Source organism: Pelophylax lessonae (assembly GCF_965119305.1).
Source record: "Pelophylax lessonae genome assembly, contig: HAP1_SCAFFOLD_1414, whole genome shotgun sequence".
Lineage (NCBI taxonomy): Eukaryota > Metazoa > Chordata > Amphibia > Anura > Ranidae > Pelophylax > Pelophylax lessonae.
In genome coordinates this window covers 1-10,715 of record NW_028118985.1, presented here as the reverse complement: position 1 = coordinate 10,715, position 10,715 = coordinate 1, and the positions used below count along the sequence as shown (strand labels likewise).

The window sequence follows — 10,715 nt, the reverse complement described above, 5'->3', positions numbered from 1 at the left end:
AGGCGGTAACCCATAGCAACCAGATGTCAGTGTACTGTTCTCAGATCTGATTGGACCAGCGATCGCTCTTTGTACCGATGTGATCATCTGACACCACAGACAGGAGCAATCTGATTGGACGGAGGTGAGTGCGGGTTTTATAATGATATTATTAATTCACTGGAGGCATCTGTTGTCCATAGCAACCAATCAGATCCTCCCGTTCCTCTGTCATGTCTGTGTCTTCTCTCTGTTCCAGGGATTGGTCCCGGGATCGATCGATGGCCCACCATGAATTCCTCCGAGGATTTCCACCAAAGTAAGAATTCCGACTTCCCGCTTCAGCCAGAGAGCTCTGTGAACGCTCTATGGGGCCCAATCACAATGCTGTGTGGGAGTGGCCAATCCTCTTCACCGTAAAATGTACCGCAACGCACAGAACAACATTTCCCGCTCTGCTTTTATAAATGCACCCCGCAGAGCATTGCACCCCGCAGAGCATTGCACCCCGCAGAGCATTGCACATGCAGAGCATTGCACCCCGCAGAGCATTGCGACCCATAGAACATTGCAACCCGCAGAGCATTGCACCCCGCAGAGCATTGCACCCCGCAGAGCATTGCGACCCATAGAACATCGCAACCCGCAGAGCATTGCACATGCAGAGCATTGCACTCCGCAGAGCATTGCACATGCAGAGCATTGCACCCCGCAGAGCATTGCACATGCAGAGCATTGCACCCCGCAGAGCATTGCGACCCATAGAACATCGCAACTCGCAGAGCATTGCACCCCGCAGAGCATTGCAACCCATAGAACATTGCACCCCGCAGAGCATTGCACATGCAGAGCATTGCAGCCCGCAGAGAATTGCAGCCCGCAGAGCATTGCACCCCGCAGAGCATTCCTACCCACAGAGCATTGCACCCCGCAGAGTGTTGCCCTCCATGTGTTGGGATCTCCTCATGCTGTGTTTTCTGTTACAGATGAGAATGGATGGCAGAATTCCGTCATCGTCATCCCCTCCCTTCTCTCCGCCTCCACCCTGCTAACCGTCATCTTCATCCTATGGAGGCTGAAAGGGAGGAAACCACACCCTCCAGAGAGGAGCGCAGGTACCGCCCATATACACCCTGTATACGCCCCATATACACCCTGTATACCGCCCACATACACCCCATATACTGCCCACATACACCCCATATACACCACATATACCTCCCACATACACCCCATATACCACCCACATACACCCCATATACACCCTGTATACCGCCCATATACACCCCATATACCGCCCACATACACCCCCATATACACCCCTATACATCCCATAAATACCCAGCATACACCCTGTATACGCCCCAAACACCGCCCATATACACCCCATATACCGCTTACATACACCCCATATACATCCCATATACCGCCCATATACCGCCCACATACACCCCATATACATCCCATATACCGCCCATATACACCCCACATACACCCCATATACATCCCATATACCGCCCATATACACCCCATATACCGCCCACATACACCCCATATACATCCCATATACCGCTCATATACACCCCACATACACCCCATATACATCCCATATACCGCCCATATACACCCCATATACCGCCCACATACACCCCATATACATCCCATATACCGCCCATATACATCCCATATACCGCCCACATACACCCCACATACACCCCATATACATCCCATATACCGCCCATATACACCACATATACACCCCATACACCGCCCACATACAGCCCATATACATCCCATATACCGCCCATATACATCCCATATACCGCCCATATACACCACATATACCCCATATACATCCCATATACTGCCCATATACACCCCACATACACCCCATATACATCCCATATACCGCCCATATACACCCCACATACACCCCATATACATCCCATATACCGCCCATATACACCCCACATACACCCCATATACATCCCATATACCGCCCACATACATCCCATATACATCCCATATACCGCCCACATACACCCCATATACATCCCATATACATCCCATATACACCCCATACACCGCCCACATACATCCCATATACATCCCATATACCGCCCACATACACCCCATATACATCCCATATACACCCCATATACACCCCATATGCACCCCATATACATCCCATATACCGCCCATATACACCACATATACACCCCATATACACCCCATATACACCCCATATGCACCCCATATACACCCCATATACAGCCCATATACACCCCATATACCGCCCACATACACCCCCATATACACCCCTATACATCCCATATACCGCCCACATACACCCCATGTACACTCCATATACATCCCATATACACCCCCATATACCGCCCACATACACCCCATATACAGCCCATATACACCCCATATACATCCCATATACACCCCACATACACCCCACATACACCCCATGTACACCCCATATACATCCCATATACACCCCGTATACCGCCCACATACACCCCCATATACATCCGGCATACACCCCATATTCCGTCCATATACACTACATATACACCCCATATACCGTCCATATACACTCCATATACACTCCATATACACCCCATATACACCCCATATACACCCCATATACACCCCATATACACCCCATATACACTCCATATACACCACATATACACTCCATATACACCACATATACCGTCCATATACCGCCCATATACCGTCCATATACATCCCATATACACTCCATATACTGCCCATATACCGCCCATATACACCCCATATACACCCCATATACACTCCATATATACTCCATATACACCAGTGTTAATTTTGGCAGCAAATTTTAATTTAGTCTTAGTCTTAGGACTAAAATTGCATTTTAGTTTTAGTCCTATTTTAGTCTTCTGCAAGTGTTTTAGTTTTAGTCGTATTTAGTCGACTAAAACTCCAGTATATTTTAGTCGACTAAAACGCCCTACATTTTAGTCGACTAAATCTTATTTTAGTCATCTATAATGGAATGGGTGTAGTTCAATTGTAATTTGTAATGCATTATTTAAGCATTTCTCTACAATTTCCAAACTCATTATATACTACTGCTGGTCCTGGAGTGAAAAATCGAATATCTTATTATTTATGCTTTCAGCATGCACCAGTGTTCATTTTTTTGGCAGCAAATTTCTATTTAGTTTTAGTTCTAGTCTTTTGACTAAAAAGCCATTTTAGTTTTAGTCCTATTTTAGTCATCTGAATTGTGTTAGTCGACGAAAACGTTTTAGTCGGTTTTAGTCGACGAAATTAACACTGATATACACCCCATATACCGTCCATATACACCCCATATACCGTCCATATACACCCCATATACCATCCATATACACCCCATATACCATCCATATACACCCCATATACACCCCATATTCCTGTCCATATACACTCCATATACGTCCCATATACCGCCCATATACCGCCCATATACCGCCCATATACCGCCCATATACCGCCCATATACCGCCCATATACCGCCCATATACCGCCCATATACCGCCCATATACCGTCCATATACCGCCCATATACCGCCCACATACACCCCATATACCACCCACATACACCCCACATACACTCCATATACACCCCATATACCGTCCACATACACCCCATATACTGTCCATATACACCCTATATACTGTCCATATACACACCATATACAGCCCATATACCGCCCACATACACCCCATATACATCCCGTTACATCCCATATACACCCCATATACCGCCCACATACACCCCACATACACCCCACATACACCCCACATACATCCCATATACACCCCACATACACCCCATATACTGCCCATATACACCCCATATACACCCCACATACACCCCACATACATCCCATATACACCCCACATACACCCCATATACTGCCCATATACACCCCATATACACCCCATATACACCCCACATACACCCCATATACACCCCATATACCGTCCATATACACCCCACATACACCCCGCATACACCCCATATACCGTCCATATACACCCCACATACACCCCATATACACCCCACATACACCCCATATACACCCCATATACACCCCACATACACCCCATATACACCCCACATACACCCCATATACACCCCATATACACCCCATATACCGTCCATATACACCCCACATACACCCCGCATACACCCCATATACCGTCCATATACACTCCATATACACCCCATATACAGCCCATATACATCCCGCCTACATCCCATATACACCCCATATACCGCCCACATACACCCCACATACCGACAGATCAGATTGTATGAGGTGACCCCATATACAGGAAATCTTTGGGTGGAGATCAGATTGTATGAGGTGACCCCATATACAGGAAATCTTTGGGTGGAGATCAGATTGTATGAAGTGACCCCATATACAGGAGATCTCTGGGCAGACATTGTAATGATCGGGACGGGGCACACTGTGTATTGGCGGATTGTACAATATCGATCACCCAGGACAATAATCGGTTCCTGTGATTGTCTTTTCCTATCAGATGATCAGGACGGTGATTGGGTGGTGAACATGGGCGGGGTCTATGAGAATCCTTTCGGGGCCCCGGACCCCGTGCTGGAGAAGAAGCAGCTGCCGCAGGATTGGAGGATAGAGGACAGGGCGGTCCTGTGTGTGGGACACTTCGGTCCAATCAGTCAGGCAGTTCTTGTCGGGAAGGGGGAGGTCAGACGTGAAGTCATCATGAAGGAATTGTCTGGTGAGTGGGACGATCTGAGGTGATGGGATTGGATGATGTCACTGATTGGATGATGTCATAGATTGGATGATGTCACAGATTGGATGATGTCACAGATTGGATGGTGGCATAGATTGGATGATGTCACAGATTGGATGATGTCACAGATTGGATGATGTCACAGATTGGATGGTGTCACTGATTGGATGATGTCACAGATTGGATGGTGTCACAGATTGGATGATGTCACAGATTGGATGGTGTCACTGATTGGATGATGTCACAGATTGGATGATGTCACAGATTGGATGATGTCACAGATTGGATGGTGTCACAGATTGGATGGTGTCACTGATTGGATGATGTCACAGATTGGATGGTGTCACAGATTGGATGATGTCACAGATTGGATGGTGTCACTGATTGGATGATGTCACAGATTGGATGATGTCACAGATTGGATGATGTCACAGATTGGATGGTGTCACTGATTGGATGGTGTCACAGATTGGATGATGTTATAGATTGGATGATGTCACAGATTGGATGGTGTCACTGATTGGATGGTGTCACAGATTGGATGATGTTATAGATTGGATGGTGTCACTGATTGGATGATGTCACAGATTGGATGGTGTCACTGATTGGATGGTGTCACTGATTGGATGATGTCACTGATTGGATGGTGTCACAGATTGGATGATGTCACAGATTGGATGATGTCACTGATTGGATGATGTCACAGATTGGATGATGTCACAGATAATGCTGACCCCCGATGTTCCCTCCAGAGAAGTGCAGTCCCGGGGAGGTCCAGGACTTCATGGACCTCCTGAAGTTCTACATAAAAGTCTGCAATCATGATGGCGTGGTGCGAATGTTGTGGTGTCACACAGAGGCCCCGCCCATCTGTCTGATCATGGAGGCCATGACACTCGGGAATCTGCTGCTTTTCCTGCGGGAATCACATGAGGTAAGCGGGGGGTCGTCTTCGCCCTGGGAACGGGGGAGGAGTAACTCCGGGGAGGACCTCCCGGTCCCCATATAGTATCTATAGATCCCCACATATACAGGACCCATAGTCCCCATATAGTATCTATAGATCCCCACATATACAGGACCCCCAGTCCCCCATATAGTATCTCTAGATCCCCACATATACAGGACCCATAGTCCCCCATATAGTATCTATAGATCCCCACATATACAGGACCCATAGTCCCCCATATAGTATCTATAGATCCCCACATATACAGGACCCATAGTCCCCCATATAGTATCTATAGATCCCCACATATACAGGACCCATAGTCCCCCATATAGTATCTATAGATCCCCACATATACAGGACCCATAGTCCCCCATATAGTATCTATAGATCCCCACATATACAGAACCCATAGTCCCCCATATAGTATTTATAGAAAATGGGGAGAACTTCAGAGCCTCAAGAGGTCCTGCATGGGCCCTGATAATCCATAGTGGACCCCCCCCCCATTCTTCCCAACAGTACTGATATCTGGAAGATTATTTGGACTTCACATTCTTCTCTTCTCCCATAATGCATCTGTGTCCCGCAGGGGGCGATGGCCGACACATCGAGCGCCGTCTTCACCATCACCGAACAAGATGTCTTCTCCATGGCTTCACAGGTGGCGAGCGGACTGGTGAGGAACCCCTAGAATGACTGGAATAATCTGACCCCATAACCTGCCCCTTAATCTGCCCCCACAATGTGACCCCATAATGTGACCCTATAATATGACCCCATAATCTGCCCCCACAATGTGACCCTATAATATGACCCCATAATCTGCCCCCACAATGTGACCCTATAATATGACCCCAATGACCCCATAATCTGACCCTATAATCTGACCCCATAATCTGCCCCATAATGTGACCCTATAATATGACCCCATAATCTGCCCCATAATGTGACCCTATAATATGACCCCAATGACCCCATAGTCTGCCCCCATAATGTGACCCTATAATATGACCCCAATGACCTCATAGTCTGCCCTCATAATGTGACCCTATAATATGACCCCATAATCTGCCCCCACAATGTGACCCTATAATATGACCCCATAGTCTGCCCCCATAATGTGACCCTATAATTTGACCCCATAATCTGCCCCCATAATGTGACCCTATAATATGACCCCATAGTCTGCCCCCATAATATGACCCTATAATATGACCCCATAATCTGCCCCATAATGTGACCCTATAATATGACCCCATAATCTGCCCCATATTGTGACTCCATAATCTGCCCCCATAATTTGATCCTATAATATGAACCCATAATTTGCCCCCATAATGTGACCCTAAAATATGACCCCATAATGTGATCCTATAATATGAACCCATAGTCTGCCCCCATAATGTGACCCTATAATGGGCCCTAGTCTGCCCCCATAATGTGACCCTATAATATGACCCCATAATCCGCCCCCATAATGTGACCCTATAATATGACCCCATAATCCGCCCCCATAATGTGACCCTATAATACGACCCCATAATCTGCCCTCAAAATATGACCCCATAACACAACCCTATAATCTGCCCCCAAAATCTTCCCCCATGATATGACCCTAATATCTGCCTCCAGGCATCTGGGGGTTTCGCTTTGTTCCTGGACAGTCCTCGGAGGGGGCGTCCCCATTGTTGGGGGTCTCTATATATTGGGCCTGACATCAGAGGATGAGATAGAGGGGTCTGCTGATCACATGTCACCGATGACATCACATCCCGCCCCCAGTGATGTCACACTTATCTCAGGGGTGGGATGCTGATTTCCTCTGTGAAAGGAGAACTGTCTGCGTTGCCCCAGTTAGCCAATGAGATTCCCCATGTAATGACCTGCAGGAAGGAAGAAGCTGATTGGTTGCTGGAGGAGACACAGGGGGCTGTGCTTTCAGATGGGAGCGGGGGGGAGGGGGTGATCTGTGTGATGAAATAACACAAACCTCTGATATGTGGGAAATGGGAATCGCCACAATAAACAGCCTGGGAGTAAAACCCCCCCCCCTCCCTGACCGGAGATCAGAACTCCCCCCCCCCCTCCCTGACCGGAGATCCGAACCCCCCCCCTCTCCCTGACCGGAGATCAGAACCCCCCCCCCTCCCTGACCGGAGATCAGAACCCCCCCCCCTCCCTGACCGGAGATCAGAACCCCCCCCCTCCCTGACCGGAGATCAGAACCCCCCCCCCTCCCTGACCGGAGATCAGAATTCCCCCCCTCCCTGACCGGAGATCAGAACTCCCCCCCCCCTCCCTGACCGGAGATCAGAACCCCCCCCTCCCTGACCGGAGATCAGAACTCCCCCCCCTCCCTGACCGGAGATCAGAACCCCCCCCCCTCCCTGACCGGAGATCAGAACCCCCCCCCTCTCCCTGACCAGAGATCAGAACCCCCCCCTCCCTGACCGGAGATCAGAACCCCCCCTCCCTGACCGGAGATCAGAACCCCCCCCCTCTCCCTGACCGGAGATCAGAAACCCCCCCCTCCCTGACCGGAGATCAGAACTCCCCCCCCCCCCTCCCTGACCGGAGATCAGAACTCCCCCCCCCCCCTCCCTGACCGGAGATCAAAACCCCCCCTCCCTCCCTGACCGGAGATCAGAACTCCCCCCCCCCCTCCCTGACCGGAGATCAGAACCCCCCCTCCCTCTCCCTGACCGGAGATCAGAACCCCCCCCCTCCCTGACCGGAAATCCGAACCCCCCCCTCTCCCTGACCGGAGATCAGAACCCCCCCCTCCCTGACCGGAGATCAGAACTCCCCCCCCCCTCCCTGACCGGAGATCAGAACCCCCCCTCCCTCTCCCTGACCGGAGATCAGAACCCCCCCCCCTCCCTGACCGGAGATCCGAACCCCCCCCTCTCCCTGACCGGAGATCAGAACCCCCCCCTCCCTGACCGGAGATCAGAACTCCCCCCCCCCTCCCTGACCGGAGATCAGAACCCCCCCCCCTCCCTGACCGGAGATCAAAACCCCCCCTCCCTCCCTGACCGGAGATCAGAACTCCCCCCCCCTCCCTGACCGGAGATCAGAACCCCCCCTCCCTCTCCCTGACCGGAGATCAGAACCCCCCCCCTCCCTGACCGGAGATCCGAACCCCCCCCTCTCCCTGACCGGAGATCCGAACCCCCCCCCTCCCTGACCGGAGATCAGAACCCCCCCCCCCTCCCTGACCAGAGATCAGAACCCCCCCTCCCTCTCCCTGACCGGAGATCAGAACCCCCCCCCCCTCCCTGACCGGAGATCCGAACCCCCCCCCTCTCCCTGACCGGAGATCAGAACCCCCCCCCTCCCTGACCGGAGATCAGAACTCCCCCCCCCTCCCTGACCGGAGATCAGAACCCCCCCCCCTCCCTGACCGGAGATCAGAACTCCCCCCCCTCCCTGACCGGAGATCAGAACTCCCCCCCCCCCCCTCCCCTGACCGGAGATCAGAACCCCCCCCTCTCCCTGACCGGAGATCAGAACCCCCCCCTCTCCCTGACCGGAGATCAGAAACCCCCCCTCCCTGACCGGAGATCAGAACTCCCCCCCCCTCCCTGACCGGAGATCAGCACCCCCCCCCTCCCTGACCGGAGATCAGAACTCCCCCCCCCCTCCCTGACCGGAGATCAGAACTCCCCCCCCCCCTCCCTGACCGGAGATCAGAACTCCCCCCCCCTCCCTGACCGGAGATCAGAACCCCCCCCCTCTCCCTGACCGGAGATCAGAACTCCCCCCCCCTCTCCCTGACCGGAGATCAGAACCCCCCCCTCCCTGACCGGAGATCAGAACCCCCCCATCCTCCCTGACAGGAGATCAGAACTCCCCCCCCCCCCTCCCTGACCGGAGATCAGAACCCCCCCCCTCTCCCTGACCGGAGATCAGAACTCCCCCCCCCCCCCCTCTCCCTGACCGGAGATCAGAACCCCCCCCTCCCTGACCGGAGATCAGAACCCCCCCCCCTCCCTGACCGGAGATCAGAACCCCCCCCTCCCTGACCGGAGATCAGAACCCCCCCCTCCCTGACCGGAGATCAGAACTCCCCCCCCTCCCTGACCGGAGATCAGAACCCCCCCTCCCTCTCCCTGACCGGAGATCAGAACCCCCCCCCCCTCCCTGACCGGAGATCAGAATTCCCCCCCCTCCCTGACCGGAGATCAGAACTCCCCCCCCCCTCCCTGACCGGAGATCAGAACCCCCCCCCTCCCTGACCGGAGATCAGAACTCCCCCCCCCATCCCTGACCGGAGATCAGAACTCCCCCCCCCCTCCCTGACCGGAGATCAGAACCCCCCCCTCCCTGACCGGAGATCAGAACTCCCCCCCCCTCCCTGACCGGAGATCAGAACCCCCCCCCCTCCCTGACCGGAGATCAGAACCCCCCCCCTCTCCCTGACCAGAGATCAGAACCCCCCCCTCCCTGACCGGAGATCAGAACCCCCCCTCCCTGACCGGAGATCAGAACCCCCCCCCTCTCCCTGACCGGAGATCAGAAACCCCCCCCCTCCCTGACCGGAGATCAGAACTCCCCCCCCCTCCCTGACCGGAGATCAGAACTCCCCCCCCCTCCCTGACCGGAGATCAAAACCCCCCCTCCCTCCCTGACCGGAGATCAGAACTCCCCCCCCCCTCCCTGACCGGAGATCAGAACCCCCCCTCCCTCTCCCTGACCGGAGATCAGAACCCCCCCCTCCCTGACCGGAAATCCGAACCCCCCCCCTCTCCCTGACCGGAGATCAGAACCCCCCCCTCCCTGACCGGAAAGATCAGAACTCCCCCCCCCCTCCCTGACCGGAGATCAGAACCCCCCTCCCCTCTCCCTGACCGGAGATCAGAAACCCCCCCTCCCTGACCGGAGATCCAATACTCCAAAACCCCCCCCCTCTCCCTGACCGGAGATCAGAACCCCCCCCCTGCCTGACCGGAGATCA

General features: G+C 53.0%; 1 protein-coding gene across 1 annotated transcript; it reads left to right on the top strand.

Annotated features, from left to right (window-relative positions):
- Positions 1-261: 261 nt before the first annotated feature.
- Positions 262-6,449, top strand: LOC309544167 (tyrosine-protein kinase STYK1-like; the record flags this gene model as incomplete). The annotated part of the gene is made up of 5 exons (XM_082276535.1): positions 262-298; positions 966-1,094; positions 4,573-4,788; positions 5,559-5,740; positions 6,348-6,449. Exons 1-5 carry the CDS (start codon positions 271-273, stop codon positions 6,447-6,449), a joined length of 657 nt encoding a protein of 218 aa, XP_082132661.1. The 5' UTR covers positions 262-270.
- Between the last annotated feature and the right edge of the window lie 4,266 nt (positions 6,450-10,715).